The following is a 24206-nucleotide window of genomic DNA, read 5'->3' on the forward strand; positions in this document are numbered from 1 at the left end:
CCACTTATCAACTCGCGCGAGACGGTCGTCATGCTGTCGGCACGTGAGATAATGAGTACTTCGCTAATTGTTATTATTGTCAGCTAGTTTAATAAAAGCTTTTGTTAAATTCTTTATTTTGATAAAATATAAAATAAGCGTGTTTTGTCGGTATATATATATATTTTTTTTAAATAAATAAACACTTCTGATTCTTATAGTAGTATAACATTAACATTCGAGTCTTACGGTGGGCGCACATGTGTTATCAAAAGCATCATCAGTATATCATACAATCGGAAAATAAGTATTATTCGGGCCGGCTACGATAGTCATTTGTCAAATCAAATAGCGCGGACTTCCTGTCTGCACACTTCCGTCCCCTTTCAATCACTCCCACAGATTACAGGAAAGTAGTGTGATCACATCTCAAATTAAGGATAGACAGGAAAAAATATGTGTGTAAATAATGTTTGACGACCTCCGTGGTCGACGGTGTGTACACCGGTTTTCATGGTCACACCACTCCGAGGTCGAGTTATATGTTGGCAGACAAGCATATGGGCCACCTGATGGTAAGTGGTCACTATCACCCATACGCTTACACCGTCAATGTGCCTCCAACCTTGGGAACTAAGATGTTATGTTCCTTATGCCTGTAGTTACACTGGCTCACTCACCCTTCAAACCGGAACACAACAATACTGAGTACTGTTGTTGGGCGGTCGAATAACTGATGAGTGGGTAACTAACCAGGCGGGCTTGCACAAAGCCCTACCACCAAGTAAAAAGTTCTATGTTGTTTTGGGTCTGGGTGTTTGTGGTATCGTTACTTCTGATTTTCCACAACACAAGTACGTTAGCTACTTACATTGGGATCAGAGTAATGTATGTGATGTTGTCCAATAAAAATAAATGTCAGGAGGAGGTAATGTCAGCTCAGTGCTGTTCCTTTTAGGAAAGTTTCCACTGAGAACAGCGCATGTGTAATATTATAGTGGTTTCAGGTCATTATTTTCAGCTTTTAACGGCAATGTTAAAACAAAGGGTAAATTATGTCCTTCTAAGCTTAGAATAAATGAATAAATTTCGGGTATTTATTAAACACATAATGCGATTAATACGCATCACATTGGCGGGGATAATTTCAAATATGGCGTCGCTATCTATATTCACAACAACAGCCTGTAAATTTCCCACTGATGGGCTAAGGCCTCATCTCCCGTTGAAAAGATTTGAAACATATTCAAACACGTTGATCCAATGCTGGTTGGTGAAATACACATGTGACAGAATTTCAATGAAATTGCATGCAGGTTTCCTTACGATGTTTTCCTTCACAGTCGAGCACGAGATGAATTATAGGCACATGAATATTCAGAGTTGCTTGCCTGGGTTTGAACGCAATCATCGGTTAAGATGCACGCGTTCTAACCACTGGGCCATCTCGGCTCGGTTTTAATAATTTTAATTTACTTTACACTTTACTAGCGATACGTCCCGGCTTCGCACGGATGTAAAGCCGATACTAAATATACAACAGAATGTCTTACAACGATCACAGCTTTTGTAACATTAGACAATACATACCGCTACGTCCCTGCGTTTAAAATTTGTAATATCTTCGAAAATACTCATTCATATTACATGCTGTAAACGCTCATATTGATGATTGATACATTGTGCATCACTACATAGTATAAAACAAAGTCGCTTTCTCTGTCCCTATATCCCTTTGTAAGTATAAATCTTTAAAACTACGAAACGGATTTTGATGCGGTTTTTTTCAATAGATAGAGTGATTCATTAGAGGAAGATTTTTGTAGTTCACATATACAATATAGTAAAGAAACACAATATGTTAATTTTAGAAGTTTGTAATGTGATGTCGTAAATAAACAAATTCTGTAGTATATTTAGTATCAGTATTACACCCGTGCGAGGCCAGGGCGGGACGCTAGTTTAATATATTAAAGTCACAATGTATTTGAAGTACTTAATTAGTTAATGCTAAATTTCCCACTGATGGCCTAAGGCCTCCTTTCCCTTTGAGGAGAAAAATCGGAACATATTCCATCACGCTGTTCCAATGCAGGTTGGTGGAATGCACATGTGGCAGAATTTCAACGAAATGAGACACATGAAAGCTCGAAGCATGACGAATCACTCTTGTGTAATTTGAAAGATCTAAGCATACATACGGACAGACAGCCTTAAGCTACTTTGTTATATAGAATGGCTCTACTTATTCCAAATGATAAGAACGCCATTTGAATTTGAAACAATTAGACCTCGGAATGCAAACACCTTAATGAAACGTACAACATCTCGCCTTATTGCTTCCAGTGGAGACAGGGAGTTTGCACAGAGAATCTGAATTCCTATTCAGCGTGAAAATGCAGCGAGCATTCTTAACGCTTTTACACGCGGTCAAGATTTTATTTAATGTTGTCTTAGATTTTCGCGATTATTACACGTTGAAATAAAACTAGAGTCGAGATGGTCCAGTGGTTAGAACGCGTGCATCTTAACCGATGATTGCGGGTTCAAACCCAGGCGAGCACCGCTGATTCATGTTCTAAATATGTCTTTATAATTCATCTCGTGCTCAGCGGTGAAGGAAAATATCTTGAGGAAACCTGCATGTGACAAATTTCATAGAAATTCTGCCACATGTGTATTCCACCAACCGGTATTGGAACAGCGTGGTGGAATATGTTCCAAACCATCTCCAAGGGAGAGGAGGCCTTTAGCCCAGCAGTGCAGCAGCAGTTACAGGCTATTGTTGTTGTTGTTGTTGAAATAAAACTAGTTTTAACGGCTTTAAATCGCGTATGTTAATTATTTCTATCATCCCGACGTTTCGAGCACTTTATAGCGTTCGTGGTCACGGGTAGACTGTAGACGGGTAGTCTACCCGTAATATAAGCGATTTAAATCCGTTAAAACTAGTTTTATTTCAAGATTTTATTCGTACAGTATTTTTGTTGTGTATTTATACCCTTAATGTTCTAAGAGAATATACATCAAATCTTCTCCTCAAAGGGAGAGAAGGTTTTTGCCCAGCAGTGGGAAATTAACATGCTGTTTTTGTCACACTTTCGTTAATGTCGGCCATTGACGATCACAGGAATAATAAGTCGAGTTGCGACTTTAATAAAGACAAAATTATTTAACTTTGCCGTTTTATAAATACAAATCAATTGTAAAAAATACTTTGATAAAGCATGTTATTCAATACAGTCAGTACCGTACAATTTACAAGCTTTTATCGTTTCATAACATTAAAATATTATAAAGTATAATTAAAAATATAAATCTTTTTAAAATACTCTAACGTAAAAACAAATCTAACACACGCTCTAAACACTCGGCCTAGGTACTAGAGCACTTTTGAAATTACCTGCATAATAATAATCTCACTAATGCCGGCAGACCACAAAAAACCGTGCAATATTAACAAGTAATTTTATAAATACAATTTCTGCTAAAGTTACACGCCTACGAGTACATATTTAATAATCAATTAATTAACGGAAATAGTATGTAATTAGTGATTTTACTGAGGAATAAAAATCTGAGGAATTATCTCAGTTTCTTTTTTGTGTTCATTTTATTTCTTAATTTTAATATATTTTTTAAGTGTTTGTTTATTTGTAGTTAAAAAGATTAAGCATTTAAATCAAAAATTTTCAATCGAGTAAAACTCTGGTCTCAATTCAAAGATAGTCAAAGTAAGACAGTTAAAATGTATGTGTAATTTTAACAAAAAGAAAAACCGACTTCAAGCAAAACACTACTTTAAAACAAATGAATGTGCACTAAAAAGTAATAAAAATAATTGCGTATTCAACATATTTTTTAAGAGTCCTCGTAAGTAAAATGAAATGAAAAATATTATACTACTTAAAAGTCGATTTACGATTATATAAAAAAAAAAATACAGACGAATTGATAACCTCCTCCTTTTGGAAGTGTTGAAAAACTTAAATACATGAATTGTATTTAAGTTTAGTAGTAAATCAGTAAAATACGTGTACATAATATTTAATTCCGTAAACCCTTAGAACTCTTCCTTTTATACGATGTAGTCCAAACGTTACGTTACTAACCTTTGAACAATGATGATGAAAGTGAAGACCAGAAAACGTCCTAATTAGGACGTTTGCCTTTAGTCATTTTCATTATAATTATGCCAGTAATACATTATAATACATCATAACTACGTAGTAATACGTTTTGCGTTATTAAAACATCTAGTTATCCCTTTTATATACTTATTGTTTTTTCAAGCTATCCTTTTTACTTGTAACGAAATTTAAAATAAACGGTCCCCAGCGCGGCACACTTTTTTCTGTTGTTTAGTATGGGTATAACATATCTGTTTATTAGAATATCATTGCCTTTGAAGTAATAAGCATTGAAAAATAATATTACAGATCTGGGGTTAATTTAAAATCATCGCTTTTGAAAAGAATTAAAACAATGTGACAGTTGTCCCTTCAAACGATTCCGATCACTTGACTCATTACGTCACGGCGTTCACACCTCACAGATACAACAAAATCATCTAAATTAATCATTATTTGTAATCAAAAACATATATTATACTAGGAGTAGTAGTAGCTCGAGTTTTAAGGGTTGGTTGTCACGTGTCAGGCAAAAAAAGTAGCCAATGTCCTTTCTTGGAGCTCAAGTTTGCTTAATACCAAATTTCATCAAATTCGGCTTAGCGGTTTAATCGTGAAAGAACGACATATAGTCAGACAGAGCTACTTTCACATTTATAATATTAGTAGAGACTGGTGGAAAGAGCCGAGATGACCCAGTGGTTAGAACACGTGCATCTTAACCGATGATTTCAGGTTCAAACCCAGGCACGCACCACTATATATATGTGCTTAATTTGTGTTTTCTTTACTTAATTCATGTCGTGCTCGGCTGTGAAGGGAAACATCGTGAGGAAACCAGCATGTATCTATTTCATTGAAATTCTTGCACATGTGTATTCTACCAACCATCATTGGAACAGCGTGGTGGAATATGTCCCAAAGCCTCTCCTTAATGGGAGAGGAGGCCATTAGCCCAGCAGTGGGATATTTACAGGCTGTTACATTACATACATAGACTGGTTAACATCCCAAAGCTTCGCTTAAAGTTAGCAGACCTGCTAACTTTAAGTGCAAGTCTAGTAAAATGTTGACTAATGTTCGATACGATATATAACACGGCGTTTATTGTATATTGATTGATCTTGTTCTGAGTCTCGATCCTGTAAGTTCAAACTAAAGGTCGCTCTATTTATAATTCTTATTAATAGCCTGCTCTGGGAGTTAAAAGCATGTCCTGTGCTTCCCAAAAGCTTTATAAAGCCTTTGTTTCTGTGCTTGGACTTTCTCCGGTCGAGCTGGTTTTGTTGTGCTGGATTGTGAGAATGGGGCAATACGGAGTGCAGCTGTGTTTGCCAAGAATAATATGTTCTGTGCACTTCCACAGTGGTTTATGGTCATGCCATGTTATATGGCATGACCATATGGACCATGACAAACTTAGGAAATAATCTTCTCTGATTTATTTCAATATGAGGTGGTCCGATCGCTCCGACGGCTCGACAGAGCCTGTCGGAGCGATAAGTAGTAACTACTGAGTAACTACTGAGTAACTTCCGCCAAGTTACTCAGTAGTTACTCTTCTTTATGCTTCTTCTCGGTAGAATATACTCTCCGAACCGGTGGTAGCTTCACTTAAAATAATTGTTAAATGACGATACAGAAGTGCTTGTAAAAGCCTACTTGAATAAAGCATATTTTGATTTGATTTGATTTGTACTAGATTAGTCTCTTTGGAAATTTTCCGCCGCTGCCGAACGCAGTCGGCATGACGTAATTAGTTAAACAATGCTTCAAATGTCAAATCAACGACGATGGAGACGCAGGCACTTGTGCAACCTCATGTTTGTATGTAAACGTCGCAAATTACCTATAAATATGTATTATAATAAATTCATGAAAAAGAAATTCATGCAAATGACATTCTTACGGACACGAGAACGACTCTTGAGGTATATTCCACGCGATCTTGAACCCTATTCCGTATGAGAGAAGATTGTATTTACAAAAAATTTCGAAGAGATCCACTCAAAACTATCTGGGCCAAGATCAGAGCCTCGTTCTACATTCGGAGGTAACGGTTTTTAACCGACTTCTCGAAAGGAATGTTTTGAAGGGTTTATCTGCTCGGGCCTGCGCAGAGCCCTAATGAACAAAAACGCCAAGCTGTCGTGCGTAAGATAAAACTGGACATTACTTTGCTTATTTTACGTAGAATCTTAGATTGTTTTATTTGATTTTAGATCCGTCTATGTTTGTTATTCGTACTGTAATTTTAAACTTTACTTAATATGTAATCTAGCTGAGATTGGCTTTGGTTATAACGCGTGCATCTTAACCGATGATAACAGGTTAAACTGAGCCAAGCACTGAATATTCATGAGCTTAATTTGTGTTTATAATTCATCTCGTGCTTGGTGGGGAAGGAAGACATCGCGAGACCTGTATGTGTCTAATTTCATCGAAATTCTGCCACATGTGTATTCCACCAACCCGCATTGGAACAGCACGGTGGAATATGTTCCTAGCCTTTTCCGCAAAGGGGGAGGAGGCATAGCCCATCAGTGGGAAATTTACAGGTTATTACGCCTAGTAAAGTCAGTGTTGGCATGTACGAGTCAAAACAAAAACTATATTTAATTATTATTAATTTATTCTCTAACATATATATTGTATAAACGTAATAATGTTACATTAAATATTTAGACAAAGAGATTATTTTGTTTGTTTATCAAAATAAACATTTTCGAAATGAATAAATTACAAAATTTAAAGAATACAGAATGATAAAATATTTCCAAAGAGCGTAAATTGTTACCAGGAATAATATGCTAAGGGTCGGCAGAGGCCCCAAAGTTTTAACTCGGTGTCTACTAAAAGGGTACTAAGCCCCGCAGTGCGATTCTAAAGAAAAAGGCGTAGAATTAATACTTGCTGACTAAGCTTGTATTTAACTAACATGACTGTATTTATAAATGTAGAAAAAGAGTAGGCATTAGGTCCGCCTTTTGTCCCATAAAATTTGTGGTGATCAGTTCAATCCAATCCATCAGCCCATTTTCGTCCACTGCTGGACATAGGCCTCTCCAATTGCACGTTACTGAGGTCGTTCTTAGGCTACTCGCATCCAGCTCCTGCCAGCCGTCTTGCGTAAGTCGTCACACCACCGTGCCCGAGGACGTCCTACACTACGTTTGCCGAGACGCGGTCTCCACTCTAGAACACGTTTTCCCCAACGGTTGTCGGTTCTGCGACAAATATGACCAGCCCACTGCCACTTCAGCTTACTAGGTCGGTGGGCTATCGATGACTTTGATTCTCTGGCGGATCGCCTCATTTCTGATGCGACTCCGCAGAGAAACGCCGAGCATAGCCCTCTCCATAGCAAGCTGAGCGACTTTAAAGCGAGGTGATCGGTGATATTTAAATAAATAAATAACTACTTTCTTGCCGGTTCTTCTCGGTGGAATTTACTTTTAAAACAGGTGGTAGCTTCCCTTAATATAAATGTTATTCAAATTATAAGAGCTTTCTAGAATAAAGCATATTTTGATTTTGTTCCATGTTACAGAATAGTGCCACTGTTTTTGTTTAACTCAACTGTTAGATTCGATTTACATACAGTACGACACAACTTAGATGTAGCATCGGCTAATTCAATAAAACCGGTTTACATAACCAATAGAAACAGCTCTCTATCGTATCATCTCTAAACTTTTTGGTAGGGCTAGTAGCTTGTGCTAGCCCGTCTGGGTGGTACCACCTACTCATTAGTTAATCTTCCGCCAAATAACAGTACTCAGTATTGTTATTCCGATTTGAAGGATGAGTGATCCAGTGTAACAACAGGCACAAGGGACATAATATCTTAGTTCCCAAGGTTGGTGGCACATTGACGATGTAAAGAATAGTTAATATTTCTTACAGCGTCATTGTCTATGGGTAATGGTGACCACTTACCATCAGGTGGCCCATATGCTCGTCCGCCAACCTATACAGTAAAAAAAAATTGTGCCATTCGACGCCATACGTTGCTATAGATTCTCGCTTCAGTAAAACCGCAGTAATCCGTCAAATTGACGAATGTATTGGGTCATATGATATTATAAGTTACGTTTGTGTAAAGATCATATTTGCATGAGAAATAAATATTGATAATTTGGGATAGCGTTCTTGATTCGGATTTTTTCGGTTTTATTGGTAGAAAAAGCATATTATTCTATACAAGATTTTATAGATGATAAAAAAGCGTGGAGTTAATACCTGTTAACTTCCAAGCAGGATATATTAATATAAATAATTGTATTTAACTAACATGACTTTGTATTTTTTAAATATTAAAAAGAGTAACTACTGACTTTCTTGAGAAATCGGTAGAATCTACTCTCAGAACCGATGGTAGCTTCACTTAATTGTAAAATGACGATTCAAAAGTGCTTGTAAGTGCCTACTTGAATAAAGTTTATTTTCATTTGATTTGATTTACGACTTTTGTCGATGCTACATCTAAGTTATGTTGTACTATACATATATTTATTTACGTTTTAGATGCTCATTTCGACTTTACGTAGCTATTTCTTTTTGGAGAACTGTCAAAAGGAAGGATTTTGACTTATATTGACACAAGGAAGAAAGGTAAACTAATAGCACCTAGTTTCCGACTCCGCAAAGTCAATACAACCTTGCTTGGGCACGGTATTCGTTCCAATAATGAGATCCCAGAGCTTTTATAAACTTGACCTTAAAAGAGTTTAAAGCTCATGTCAAAAAAGCATTAATAAATGAGGCATATTAATCAACATAATCTCATATTAAAGATAAAATGTGTGGAGTTACTTTATATTGATATTTAGGCAAGATAATAAAATAGTCAATAATAATAACTACTAAGTTTCTTTCTTGGTAGAATCTACTTTCTGAACCGGTAGTATTTTTGCATTTAACTCAACACTAACATAAAGATTGAAAAGGCTTTGAGTCTACATGATGAAGTATATTATTTTCTTTTGTTTCTGCAACATTCTACATTTCGCATAAATACTTATACTATACTATACTTTGACGACCTCCGTGGTCGAGTGGTGTGTACACTGGTTTTCATGGGTCCGAGGTCCCGGGTTCGTCCGGCCGATTCGATGTAGATTATCATTAGTTTTCTATGTTGTCTTGGGTCTGGGTGTTTGTGGTATCGTTACTTCTGATTTTCCACAACACAAGTGCTTTAGCTACTTACATTTGGATCAGAGTAATGTATGTTATGTCTCATATTTATTATTTATTTATACTCGGCTCCTATTGGTCGTATGGTATATCATATCATCAGGGTACAGAATATCCTTCCTCAATATATATAATAGTTCCTTTGATGCGCATGTTCAATCAAACAAACAAACTTTTCAGGTTTATAACATTAGTAAAGAATCACTTGAGGCGTTTAAGTAGGTACGGCTTCTGCCAGTTTCAGTTCAGTTTCCGTTCATCTGATTGGCATGGCATGGCATACAATACATTTGACAAGCAGCGTAGTTCGTTGTCATTCTTTTGGTTTAATGACATATATACATATTTATGCTACGGTGTTTTTAGGAATAGGATTGGATTCTAAAATGTCTTTGTTATTTTAAATATTGCTGAGTTTCCTGCAAGTTCTTCTCGGTAGAATCTGCATTCCGAACCAGTGGTAGCTTCACTTGATATAGTTGTTAAATGACGATTCAAAAGTGCTCGTAAGAGCCTACTTGAATTAAGTATATTTTGATTTATATGGAAGATAATGCTGAAATGAGTTATGTGGTCAAAATAATGATTGCTTACCTTAATTCTCTTAAAAAAGCTCCAAAAAAAGGTATCAGTCTGCATTCTGGCATCGCCAGGGCGCGGCCAAGGGCCCTCTCGTACTCGGCGGAGAGCAGCGCCGCGGAGAGGAAGTCCAGCGTTGGCAACGGTTCCTCTGATATGCTGAGCCAGAATGTCTTCAGCTTATGTGACCTGAGGAGAATTGTATTTGTTTAAATACATGAGAATATTTTTACTTCGACTATCTAGAGTCAAGCCAAGATGGTCAGGTTCAAACCCAGGCCAGCACTACTGAATAAGCATGTGCTTAATTTATGTTTATAATTCATCTCGTGCTCGGCGGTGGAAAACATCGTAAGGAAACCTGCATGTGTTTAATTTCTATGAAATCCTGCCACATGTGTACCCACCAAACCATGGAGCAGCGTGTTGGAATATGCCTAAACTCCTCAAAGGGAGAACGTTAGCCCAGCAGTGGAAAATTTACAGGCTATTATTTGGATACTGGATCAATAAGTAAGTGTAATACTTCTACATCGTATAAGGGCATTTTTGCTTGATAAGATTCTTGATACAATATGCCTCATCCCAATTTCGACCTAAGCCATCAAAGATAGGATAGATAGATATTGTTAGGCGATGGCTTGAACAGAATAGAAGTTGATGTGCTGGGTTATCAAGAGACGAATACAATATTATCAATGATTAACGAACGGTACCGGTCGCTTTATCATTACACAGTACAAAACAAAGTCGCTTTCCACTGTCTGTCCCTATGTATGCTTAGATCTTTGAAATCACGCAACGGATTTTGGTGCGGTTTTTTAATAGATAGAGTGATTCGAGAGGAAGGTTTTTGTATATAATACATGGATAATATAGTAAAGAAACGCTGATAATTTTAGAAGTTTCTAATGTGATGTCGTAAATAAATTCTGTAGAATATGTAGTATCAGCTTTGTGACCGTGCGAATCCGGGGCGGGCTTCGCTATTATTTTTATAATCATTTGTAGTTAAATTTATTCGAAGTTTATTTATTTCTGTGACAAAAAGAGTATCTAATGAATTTCGGTTTTCCAAGAATCTCATTTCTAAACCGGTGTTTTACAATAATCTTGAACAAGGACGAAACAAAGGGTCCTCGTAAACGTATACATTGATTTTGGTTTTTGAAATTACCTTGTACAAAGATTAGCATAAATATCTAATAAATTTGAACGATTTATTAGGTAATAATTTATATTCATACTAAAATGTGAAAGAAACTCTGTCTGTCCGTCGCTCTTTCATGACCAAAACAATGAACTGAATATAATTAAATTTGGTATGAAGAGTCGAGATGGCCCAGTGGTTAGAATGCGTGCATCTTAACCGATGATTGCGGGTTCAAACCCAGGCAAGCACCGCTGTTTCATGTGCTTAATTTGTCTTTATAATTCATCTCGTGATCAGAGGTGAAGGAAAACATCGTGAGGAAACCTGCATGTGACAAATTTCATAGAAATTCTGCTACATGTGTAATTCACCAACCCGCATTGGAACAGCGTGGTGGAATATGTTCCCAACATTCTTCTCAAAGGGAGAGGAGGATTTTAGCCCAGCAGTGGGAATTTAAAGGCTGTTGGTGTTGTTGTTGGTATGAAGCAAACTTGAATTCCAAAAGAGGACATTGGCTATTTTAAATAATATGAGACGACATCACATACATTACTCTGATCCCAATGTAAGTAGCTGAAGCACTTGTGTTGTGGAAAATCAGAAGTCACGCACCACAAACACCCAGATCCAAGACAATATAGAAAACTAATAATCTACATCATACAGCCGGCAAATTACATAATAATTGCGTGTGTACACACCACTCGACCACGGAGGTCGTATTTTGCTTGACAAATGATAACTAACAGCCTTAAACGCCAGTGAAGTCGCGGGCGACTACTAGCTTATCAACGTAAGGTCCGTTGAGATATTTTGTATGGTCATCATTATCTGACATGTACGCTAAAGTGCTGAACTTTAATATAATCTTAAAGAGAGGGGTATCTTGATTTATTGCTTCTAATATGGGACAGCTCCAAATTCTGGTCGCAAAATATTAAGATATTATATGTTATATGGGTTTATATGAAAGTGGAAAATATTACTTTTCTTTGAACAGTTTAATGTATAAGTCGCAGCATGAGATAATTAAATACTTTGATTGAAACCCAATGATGTTCTAGTAAACAGATATGTTATTAACGCGCAAAAAGTGAAGACTAGAAAACGTCCTAATTGGGACGTTTGCCTTTAGTCGTTTTACGTAGTATTACGTCATAATACATCATAATTACGTAGTAATACGTTTTGCGTAATTAAAACATCTAGTTATCCCTTTTACTTATTGTTTTTATCAAGCTATCCTTTTTACTTTTAACGAAATGTAAAAATAAACTAAAATTAACGGTCCCCGGCGCGGCACACTTTTTTCTGTTGTTTACTATGGATATAACATATCTGTTTATTAGAATATCATTGTTGAAACTTATTAGTTTAGAGATTGGATTCTGGCCAGTGAGAATCATGTTAGAAAAACAAGAAATGTCAGCTGGCAGAAAAATAAGAATGGCGGATGGTGTCATGGCTTATAGAAAATATTGCAACAAACCAACATACCAATCCAGCTATAGTTTTGTTGTATTATTCCCTTATACGTATATGAACTCATTTATTAGAAAGATGTGTTTAAGTTTTATAGGTTGTCAGTAGAGAGATGTCAGTGGTTTAAAAGTCTGTCAGTGTATGTTCCTTTGTTGAATGAGGCTCTTGGTCTCTCAGTCTTGGGACAGCTACAGCGCCAGATGTGCGTACTGACTGAAGTAATAATTTCAACATGTCGGATGATAATCATTTAGATCCATCGGAATTCGCGACATACATATAAAATATTGGTAGTTTAGATATTTTTAACTTTACCATTTCATACATTCAAATCATTTGTAAGTACATTCGTTAAAAAGGCATGTTATTCAGTGCAAGATTATACAGACGCTAAAAAAGCGTGGAATTAATACTTGTTGACTTCCAGGATATATAATATAAATACTTGTATATATATGACATGACTTTATTTTTAAATATTATAAATGAGTAACTACTGAGTTTCTTGTCGGTTCTTCTCTGTAGAATCTAATTTCGGAACCGGTGGTAGCTTCACTTAATATAGCTGTTAAATGATTATTCTAAAGTGCTTGTAAAAATCTACTTGAATAAAGTATATTTTGGTTTTTGATTTTTTGATTTCGACCAACTGGTCTTTCTTTACTTTCGATTGTGTTAACATCTCAGTTAGTTTTGACAGCGGAATTTAACGTTGGTCTTAATTTAACGAGGTATATACTTCAGAAATGTCTGAGAAAAAAAAGGTCATTGTAAATGTAAATATAAATATTAGACAATATCACACACATTACTCTGGTCCCAATGTACCTAAGTAGCTAAAGCACTTGTGTTGTGGAAAATCAGAAGTAACACCCAGACTCAAGGCAACATAGAAAACTAAATAATAAATAAAGTGGTCTTATAAGAGTTCCATTTTTCCTTTAGAGTTGATAAATGGCTTTGAAATGAACATGAAATGTATTTACAAAATCAAACATTACAGCTTAGAAGTTGATCAAAGCGCGAAGTTTACAATGGAGTGGGCGTTGGAGAGTGTTTTTACAAGCCCGCCCGGGTGCACAACAATGGCCGTTGTGAAAACGTCGCGTATTCACAAAAAAACGATAGAAAAACCAAGTTATAGTATCTATTTGTGTCATGATTTTTTACAATTTTGATTCAAATAGCAATATTTAGTAGAGTAAATAGTAAAATAACAGCCCGTAAATTTCTCAGTGCTGGGTTAACGCCCCCTCTTCCATTAAGGAGAGGGTTTGGAACATATTCCACTACGCTGTTCCCACGCGGGTTGATGGAATGCACATGTGGCACAATTTCAATGAAATTAGACACATGCAGGTTTCCTCACGACGTTTTCCTTCACCGCCGAGCACTAGATGAGTTATAAACACAAATTAAGCACATATATATAGTAGTGCTGGATTGGATTTGAACCCGCAATGATCAGTTAAGATGCACGCGTTCTAACCACTAAGTCATCTCAGCTCATCAATATTTAGTGCGGCTTTGATTTTTAAATACGTTTTTATTTGAAATAACATTTAGTAGTATGATTATTGATTCGGCTATCGACACCGTATTGTGGGACTCCCGTCACTTCCTCTCGTGGCGTGGTGCGGTGTGGCGAGTTGTCTGGCACGAGAAAAACAAAAGGCGGTAGATTTTGAACGGGAGGGGAGAAGAGAGAGAGAGAGAGAGAACGAGACTAGGAGTTTGGCGGTAAAAGTATATAATAAGCGGATAATAGGCCATTTGACTGGTTTTTAATATCCATTTCATATTATTTAGTAGATGTTATGGAACCCAGTAAAAGTTGATTTATTTCTAGTTCATATTTGATAAAAAATTTCGTATTAAAAATCCCATATTTAAATACCACGGAAAACCCTACTTAGACAATATAGCGCTACAATGGGGTCGGTGACGTCACTTGCCTGTATTTTAAACTGTCGGCAAGCAAGGTTAACAAGCAAGTGACTTCATCATAAGCCCGGCCAACCAGGAGCGATTAGTGTCACGTGAAAAACTTTTAAAAAATGCCTTTCTATTTATGGATTTTTGAATAAATAAATTATTATTTTCAACTTTCGTTACTAAATAAATATTTTTAAACTCATAATATCTATGATTAAATGATTGACACTTTATTTTTCGCATTGTCTAATAGCCTATTCCAAGTTATATACACATCTATTTGTAAATTGTACGCCAATACTGACAATGGTACCTGTGCTGGTACTGTACTAGGTGGTAGGACTTGGTTCAATCCTGATCTGTACTGTTATCTATATTAATATTATAACCAAAGTTACTCTATCTATCCGTCTTACCCGACCAAACCGCTGAACTGAATTTGATGAAATTTGGTATGCAGCAAACTTGAACTCCAAGATTTATTTATTTATAAAAAACTGTATACATATAATTACAGGACGTTTCCATTCGATATTACAGCACATTAAACAACAATATTTAAAATATGACTATCTTTGTTCCATACGATATATTCCAAGATAATATAATATAAATATAAATATGAGACAACATCACATACATTACTGTGATACCAATGTAAGTAGCTAACGCACTTGTGTTGTGGAAAATCAGAAGTAACGATACCACAAACACCCAGACAAAATAGAAAACTAATGGTAATCTACCCGGGACCTCGGAGTGGCGTGCCCGTGAAAACCGGTGTACACACCACTCGACCACGGAGGTCGTCGATAGGACAAAGAATACCTTACATATGAAATCCAATACCTTAAAAGCAAAGCTGCGAGCGACCACTAGTGTCAAATAAAATAGATTGACTTGGTCACAGCATGAGAACACAATGCCATCAAAAACAAAACTTGTTTAAAAAAACAAGTCTCACAACCCAGTTCTTCTCCTTATGTATTGAGCTAGAACTTTAGACAGAGTTCCATTATATTCGGAAATTGCTTAAATTTTCAGCGGAAAATTGCAACATTTACGAGCTAATAGAGAATGCCTTTATATATTTTCTCTTCACCAGAGTTTTGAAAGCATAAATGAACTTCGATTATAATAGATTTAATTTACCAGGAAGTATCGATATTCTAATACAATAACAAGCCTGTAAATTTCCCACTGCTGGGCTAAGGCCTCTTCTCCTAAAAGGGAGGTTTGGAATATATTCCATCACGCTGTTCCTATGCGGGTTGGTGGAATGTGGCAGAATTTCTATGAAATTAGACAAATTAATTTATTTTTTGAATAAAAACTTTCATTCGCTACAATAAAATACTTGTAGGTTTGAAAAGCCCTACTGAAAAGTCCGCGATAATATGTGTCTAACTTCTAAAGGGCGCATACTCAAACTCAAATTGCTTTATTCAGTATAAAAGTATTACACTTTCTTATTGATTGTCAATTGAAACAGTACCACCGGTTTGGAAAAGATAATATTTCTATCTATGACAAATTAGTAAAATCTTTCGGATAATTCCGAAGCAATATTCTCAAAATCATTATTAATCCGATCACGTACATATATTGGTAAACTTTACCCCTTTTTTATTGTATTTGTGTATCCACATATAAGTCTACTATTATGTATAAAAATAATGTGTTCGGGTCTGCGATTTTTATTTTAATTATATCTATATTTAGTGGCGTCAATGAAGCCTTTGCTTCGAAAGTCCTCAAGAACAGCTCCGATTTTGATGTTTTTTTTTTAAAAAATTTTGTTTTTTTATATTATTTAAAATCAGAAACCTCTTAGAGCGGGGACGGAACAATTTAATATTAAAATAAAAAAAAAATAATTTCCTTTTTTTTTAAATATATATGTCAAGGCGATTTTCTTCACTAATTTTTTAAATAGAATTATTTAGCTAAAGAAACAGCGCATCCGTAACAACATATATATAATATTGAACGTTGCATTAGAAAGTTTTGTGAGGTATAGGTACTATTCGTACAATAGAAATTGACCATTTTGTCGTTTAGGTAGTCCCTACCTGATGAAAGAATTCAAGGTCTGAGAGCAGATGTTTGACTAGTTTTATATTTTTACTGCTTACTTCACGCAGTATTCATTTACTTTTTGGAGTAACTGCACGCTCCGTCAAGTTTAAAGTATTGATTTTTTTACTCACAGTGAATTATTTATAATAAAAATAATTTTTATCGGAGTGAATATTGTGTATCAGCATAATGGAGAAGGTATTTATTTATAAGTTAATACATATAAATATAATTGTCAACAGTATATTAGATATTTACGTAATAATTATGGCACTAATGTTAAAGTTGTATTTGATGGATATAGTAATGATGGAACTAAAGTGTCTGAGAGAAATCGTAGATACATCGGCAATACTTCCATTGATTATTTATTTGAAGAAGACATGCCTTTAAACACAACGAAAGAGAAACTTTTAGGTAATAGCAAAAATAAAAATAGGTTTATTAATCTTCTCTGCAGAAAACTAGGCGAAAATAATATTGAGTGGAGTCAAGCCGAAAGTGATGCTGATCGATTAATTGTGCAATCTGCTATAGATTGTTCCTCTCTTAAAGTAGTTGTTGTAGCTGAAGATATTGATGTGTTAGTTTTATTAATGGTTTTAGCACCTGATGATAAAGAAATGTTTTTTTTAAAACCACTAAAAAATAATATCTTGCAACGAGTTTACTCAACAAAAACAACATTAGAGAAATATCCAAATATTAAAAAAACCCATCTGTTTTTTATTCATGCATTCACTGGATGTGATACCACATCCGCTTTCTATAACAAAGGAAAAAATAGTTTTATTAAAGTTTTTAATGATAATCAAAAATTACATGCAGCAGCAGAAAATTTTATGATTGAAAAGCAAAATGAAGAAGTGCTTTTTAATGATGGTATTGATTGTATTCTTACAATGTATGGTGCTAAAACTGCCAAATGCTTAAATGAACTGCGATATAAACGTTTCATAGCATTAGCTTCAAAAAATAAAAGCGTACAACTTAATTCCTTACCCCCGACAGAAGATGCAGCAAAACAACATATTAAAAGAGTCTACTTACAAGTTCAGCAATGGAAAAATAATTCATCGATACCACCTGAAGAATGGGGTTGGCGAAGAGAGAATTATTTAAAACCAATCAAAATGACACAACCAGCAGCACCTGACAACGTTTTAAAATTAATATTTTGCTCTTGCAAAACAGGATGCGGTTCAGCGTGTGGCTGCAGAAAAAGTGGTCTTCATTGCTCACCAGGCTGCATAGTTTGCAGTGGAAATGACTGCAGTAACCACCCACAACTTGAAGAAGATGAAGAAGTCTCCGAAATGCAAAATGATAATGAAAATTAAATGTACTTTTTTTGTATTTAACATAATGAATTTTCTATGGTCAATAAAAAATTTATATTTTGGTTCACAAATTAATTCCATGTCATTACTACACAGAACAAACTTATAGATAATTGTTTATAACATTCATTAATATATTTACAAGTTTTTAATGGATATTGTATAGTAGAAATTTTTTTGTGCATAAATATCGTTGATATTGTTTAAACAATATAAATAGTTCCGTCCCCGCTCTAAGAGGTTTCTGATTTTGAATAATATAAAAAAACAAAATTAAAAAAAAAAATATATCAAAATCGGAGCTGTTCTTGAGGACTTCCGAAGATTGCCTGTTTTATGTATTCATTGACTCCACTAATTATATAAACATGTAGATTTATTTAATTTTAATTAACATATATTTTATCACATATAAAACCTTCTTTTACAATATTCAAAAAGAAAAAGTAACGTGTAAAATCGAATGTTCTGTGATCTTCTTTTGTTTTTTTATTCACTTACTACTACTACTACTTACACTACTCTCTCTTACACTTATTACTAACTACTAATGACAACGTAACAATGTAAATACTACAATAATATCAAGATTAAACTAGTTTTAAAGCATTTTTTTTGTTCAATTGAGTTCGGACTCCAGTGTCTAAGTAAAAGACATGGTGACAGGGCTTTGTGCAAGCCCGTCTGGGTAGGTACCACCCACTCATCAGTTATTCTACCGCCAAATAACAGTACTCAGTATTGTTGTATTCCAGTTTGAAGGGTGAGTGAGCCAGTGTAACTACAGGCACATGGGACATAACATCTTAGTTCCCAAGGTTGGTGGTACATTGATGTTGTAAGGAATACTTAATATTTCTTACAGCGTCACCGTCTATGGGTGATGGTGACCACTTACCATCAGGTGGCCCATATGGTCGTTCGCCAACCCCTATACTATAAAAAAAGACAATGTATCATCACTTTATCAGTTAAATAAAATAACTTAGTTTATATTGGGAATTTGTTGTGTGACATCTTTCCTCTCTTTCCAGCACGTGGGAGTGACTTCGTGAAAGGGGAAGGTTATATTTGATTTGACAAATGAACGCTTAGTGTCAAGAGTCGCTCGTCCGCTCACCGCAGAAAGGCACGTATTCTTTTTATAGCCTTTGTAGATGAAAACAGTTTCGCTTGGGTGAAATTAATAAAAATCAACAAATATATTATATATTACGAGCTGTGCCCGCGACCTTGTACGAGTTTGAATTTAACAAAAAAAAATTGTAGCCTAAGTTACTCCTTATTATATCAGTTATCTGTCAGTCGTCAAAATCGGTGCAGCCGTTCCAGAGATTAGCCGGAACAAACAGACAGACGGACAGACAGAAAAAAAATTTTTTTTTTTACGATATTGGTTGGCGGACGAGCATATGGGCCACCTGATGGTCAGTGCCCAGTGGTCACCATCACCCATACACAATGACTCTGTAAGAAATATTATATATCATCGTAAATCAACTTTTGAATATGCAATTATTTTTATAACTTTTTAGTGCATATTTATTTGTTTCAAAATAATGTTTTGTTTGAAGTAGTTTTTTCTTTTTGTTACAATTTTTATTTATTCTATATTTCAGTGGGCCTGCATATTTTTATTACCAGGTCACATTGTTAAGTTATTGTTACAAATGTTCTCTTTTGCTAATAAAACTCTTTTAAAAAAATAAGTTAAAAAAATTGTATTATAATTTGAATTACGCATTCCATCGTCCAATCAACTGTTATATATGTCTTATTTTCTGTTTCTCATCACTAGCCAGTCTGTCAAAAAGATCTAGCTATCTTTGACGACCTCCATGGTCGAGTGGTGTGTACACCGGTTTTCATGGGTACGCCACTCTGAGGTCCCGGGTTTGATTCCCTACTATAATAATTTCTCCATGCATTATATATATACTCTATAGTTCTAAAATCAGTCAAAGGATAAAGGGACAGAGAAAGCGACTTTGTTTTATACTATGTAGTGATAACACATTTAAGCAACTTGGCATAAGGAAACGATTTTCACTAAAATTCGAATAAACTTAGTATAAATGTTTGGTGTCGATTTAATATAGATAAAACTGACATTCACCTACATCTTTCAAGCGAATACTTGAGTAAAGGAACGGTATTATCAGCGATTCCAAGTTATGTACGAAAATAATCGTTCCCTGCAAAACGGGTTCAGCTAACTGACTGTAAAAATAGAATTTTGATATTTGCTGTTACAATCATCCTAATTTATAAGCCGGGCACGTATTTCGATCTATTTTACAAGATCGCAGAAAACTCGAACCGAATATAATATAATTATATAAGTCTTACAGACTAATAAATAAATAAATATGAGACAACATCACATACAATACTCTGATCCCAATGTAATAACTACTTACATTGGGATCAGCAAGCGCTTGTATTTTGTAAAATCTGAGGTAACAAAAGTACTACAAACACCCAAACACAAGGCAACACAGAAAACTAACTACATCGACCCGGCCGGGAATCGAACCCGGGACCTCTGAGTGGCGTACCCGTGAAAACCGGTGTACACACCAGTCGACCACGGAGGTTGTCAATAAACAATTAAACCTTATATATACCTATGCTATAATACGAGCACAAGAGAACAAATTTCAATTAAACAACATCTGACATCGATTTGACTCTACATCATTGGTCAGATTGAATAATAACGCGTTAAACGCAGGCATCTTAACCGATGATTGCGGGTTCAAACCCAGGCGAGCACCACTGAATATTCATGTGGTTAATTTGTCTTTATAATTCATCTCGTGATCGGTGAAGGATTTTCCTTCATCCATTTTATCAGAAATTCTGCCACATGTGTATTTCACCAACCCGCATTAGAACAGCGTGGTGGAATATGTTCTAAACCTTCTCTTCAAAAGGAGAGGCCTTAAATATTACGTCGTTTGTCACAATATTTTACATAAATCCAATAGAAAAACTCTAAATAAGGAGTATTGAAAGTTACGACTAGTTCCTGAGAGTTTTGAATATAGGGTAATGTGTTCGGAAGTTCTTCGTTTTTGAAGTTAGGACTTCAGACATGATAAACTAAACTTTATCTTCGAACAGGAGACATGTTGGTCCAGTTATTGGGACATTTTTTTATTTAAAACACACCACTATTACGATACAGTATAGCTATCACTACATATTATAAAACAAAGTCGCTTTTTCTGTCCCTATATCTTTATGTATGCTTAAATCTTTAAAGCTACGCAACGGATTTTGATGGTTTTTTTTTTAATAGATAGAGTGATTCGAGTGGAAGGTTTTTGTATATAATACATGGATAAATAAAAATTCATTATAGTAAAGAAACACTGATAATTTTAGAAGTTTGTAATGTGATGTCGTAAATAAACAAATTTTGTATTATATTTAGTATCAGTATTGCACTCGTGTGAAGCCGTGGCGGGTAGGTAGTAGGCTATATAATTAAAATAATATGTAAATACTATCTTTTGTTACGTCCTTACTATTTAAATCACTCAAACTTCACAACACATAATTTTTTTATACTTCACAGTTTATAATTCGACATTAGGGATTTTATTTATAGTAAAACACACTTCCTACTTTTATAATAGATGTATTTATTAATCAGCACTCCTTGCTTGCTCGTGTCTAGCCAAACCAATGGTTGGTTGTACGACTTTAATTATAAGCTTAATTTCTAGTCAAAATATAAGCCATGTTATTAAACAAAATAAGTATTAAAATCTGAACGGAAAGAATCAATTGAATATATAATATCTTAGGATATAGTCTATGCTTTATTTAAGTATTCTGTTTTACTGTAATATTTTTGTTTATTTAAATGTAAATATAAAACTGGATAGTCCCCTCGGGAGGTGCTGGGATCGTGCCCACGTATTACTAACGTAGTTTTAAGAACTGTTGTAATTAATTGCTTTGTTTTTATTTTTATATTTTTATTTATGGTTTTTTGTTTAAAATTAAATAACTGCTTGATTAAATTTTATATTAAAATACTCTTGAAATTAAAATAAATTTTAAAATTGTTATTGATAAATATTATTATCTAAAAAAAATGTAATTATTTATTATTGTATTGTTTTACTAACACTATATGGGCTAGTCCTGATATAAAAGTTTTATTATTATTATTATATAGAGTCGGTAACACTTAAAAACAAACAGCAATAAGTAATTCTGAAGTTGCTTTTGCGTGTTTCTCAGGCAAAGTTTAATTGACAGGTAGCTACGATATTAGACATTCATGGCAGGAGAGGTCCTGCAGCGTTGCGATTTTTGATGCCGTAAAGCTGCTCGTGCACTAAAGGTAAATTGGGAAATTCCACCATGGTGATGAGTTTCTGGAATTCCTTTATTTGGTGGCAAAATAGAATACCATCAGGGACTTTTTTGAGGACCTTTTTAACGTGTACAATGCTGTAATATATTATTTTGATCTACCTTGTAGGGTTTTAAAATGTGTTTATTTTCCATATTACTGTAAAAACCTCTAAAACAATCAGTACATCTCTACTTTATTGTGCATCTATTATACATAGAAAACTTCCTTTTGAATCCATTTATGGATTAACACCGCATCAAAATCCGTTGCGTAATTTTGATGATCTAAGCGTACATAGGGAAAGACAGCGGTGAATTGGGGACGAGTATAGCGAAATTGTTTTATACTATGTAATAAAATAATGATTGTACACCACAAATAAAGATACAGAAATCTTAAGACTAAGCACATGAATATAAAACAAATATAGATATAATACCCAAAACTCTTGATTTGAGTATTATTTGTAATCTTAAATTTATACAATTATTTTATGGGTTGTATAATGGGCGGATTTACGGCTAATTAAGCATCTCTTCCAGACAACCTGTCTGGAAGAGATGCTTTCTCTTCCAGACAACCTAATCTGAGAGAGATTTTTTAAAACCATCTGAGTAGGCGGTGCCCCCATAAACATACCTACAAATATTTACACACTAATGCTTATTGACTATATAAATTTAGACTTAATATTAATACTTATTAATTAATTAATACTTATAAAAATCAAAATAAACTTTATTCAATTTGGCTTTTACAAGCACGTTTGAATCGTCGCTTTACAATTAAGTGAAGCTACCACCGATTCGGAAAGTAGATTCGACCGAGAGAAACCGACAAGAAACTCAGTACTTTACTCTTTTTCAACATTTAAAAAATACAAAGTCAAGTTAGTTAAATACAATTAATTAATATATCCCGCTTGGAAGTCAACAGGTATTAACTCCGCGTTTTTTTTATTATCTATTAATATATATCTATCTATCTATTATATACTAGTTAATAATCAAGAATAAAAAATACGTTATATACAAGGAAATTGAATCAAGTCTGTATTATAGTTAAAGACTTTTTGACAGTATTTCTATTTTCACAGTGGCATGCAATTGGAGAGGCCTATGTCCAGAAGTGGACGAGAATGAGCTGATTGATTGATTGATTGATTTTCCATCTTTAATACAAGGGCATCTACATAAACGAGTTAGAGTACCTAGGTTTAATAATTTTAAATGTTCTTAACATTAAATATTATAATTTTTATAGCGATTCTTCTGGTGTCCTTGAAACCTTGTTTATACTTACATTTTTACTTTTGAGTCGCTTCTTTATTTTAATGTAAAAGCTGAGAAAACGTCAAGAACAGTGGTCAATATGTGTCCAGTAAAATAGCATGACATTAGTGAATGAAATGTGCAGCTGTTACATACCCAGATAGCAAAGTTGGGTCGGTTTTGGATGACAGTCTATCTAGATATATATATATGTCGGAGAAAGATATGAGCCAATAACACTTAATACTATTTGTTTACATTAATTATTGATTATATTTGATTTGTTACTTTTTTAAAGAAGCTATAAATCTTCTTAATTTTATAAATTTATGAATATTGTATTTCTTGTAAGGACCAATCAGAGCGAAGGATTTGCCTCGAGCGGGGTCGAGGCGCCATCTGGTTGACAGAGATTGAGATAGTTTTGAGGTGGACATTTTGGTTGTATTGGAAAAGTAATTTTTAACAAGAGTTTGGACACGGGTTCATTTCCTAACTTGTTAAAATGTAGTAAAGTTTTACCACTTTTTAAAACTGGAAACAGAAGCGATCCCGGTAATTACAGGCCTATTTCAATACTCCCATCCTTAAGTAAAATTTTCGAAAAAATTATTTTAAATCAACTTCTCGTCCATTTCGGTACAAATGCTATTTTTCATGGTGAGCAATTCGGTTTAGAAG

At 34.6% G+C, this 24206-nt stretch overlaps 1 protein-coding gene across 1 annotated transcript in view; it reads right to left on the minus strand.

The window, feature by feature from the left end:
* The window catches only part of LOC124541525 (1-phosphatidylinositol 4,5-bisphosphate phosphodiesterase epsilon-1-like), a 70781-nt gene that overhangs the window by 40298 nt on the left and 6277 nt on the right, over nucleotides 1-24206 (minus strand). The window contains exon 2 of the mRNA XM_047119440.1: nucleotides 9903-10076. Within this exon, the coding sequence (XP_046975396.1) occupies nucleotides 9903-10076 (174 nt within the window). The remainder of the gene's footprint in view (nucleotides 1-9902; nucleotides 10077-24206) is intronic.

The sequence above is a fragment of the Vanessa cardui genome, chromosome 28, assembly GCF_905220365.1.
Source record: "Vanessa cardui chromosome 28, ilVanCard2.1, whole genome shotgun sequence".
NCBI classification, from domain to species: Eukaryota; Metazoa; Arthropoda; class Insecta; order Lepidoptera; family Nymphalidae; genus Vanessa; species Vanessa cardui.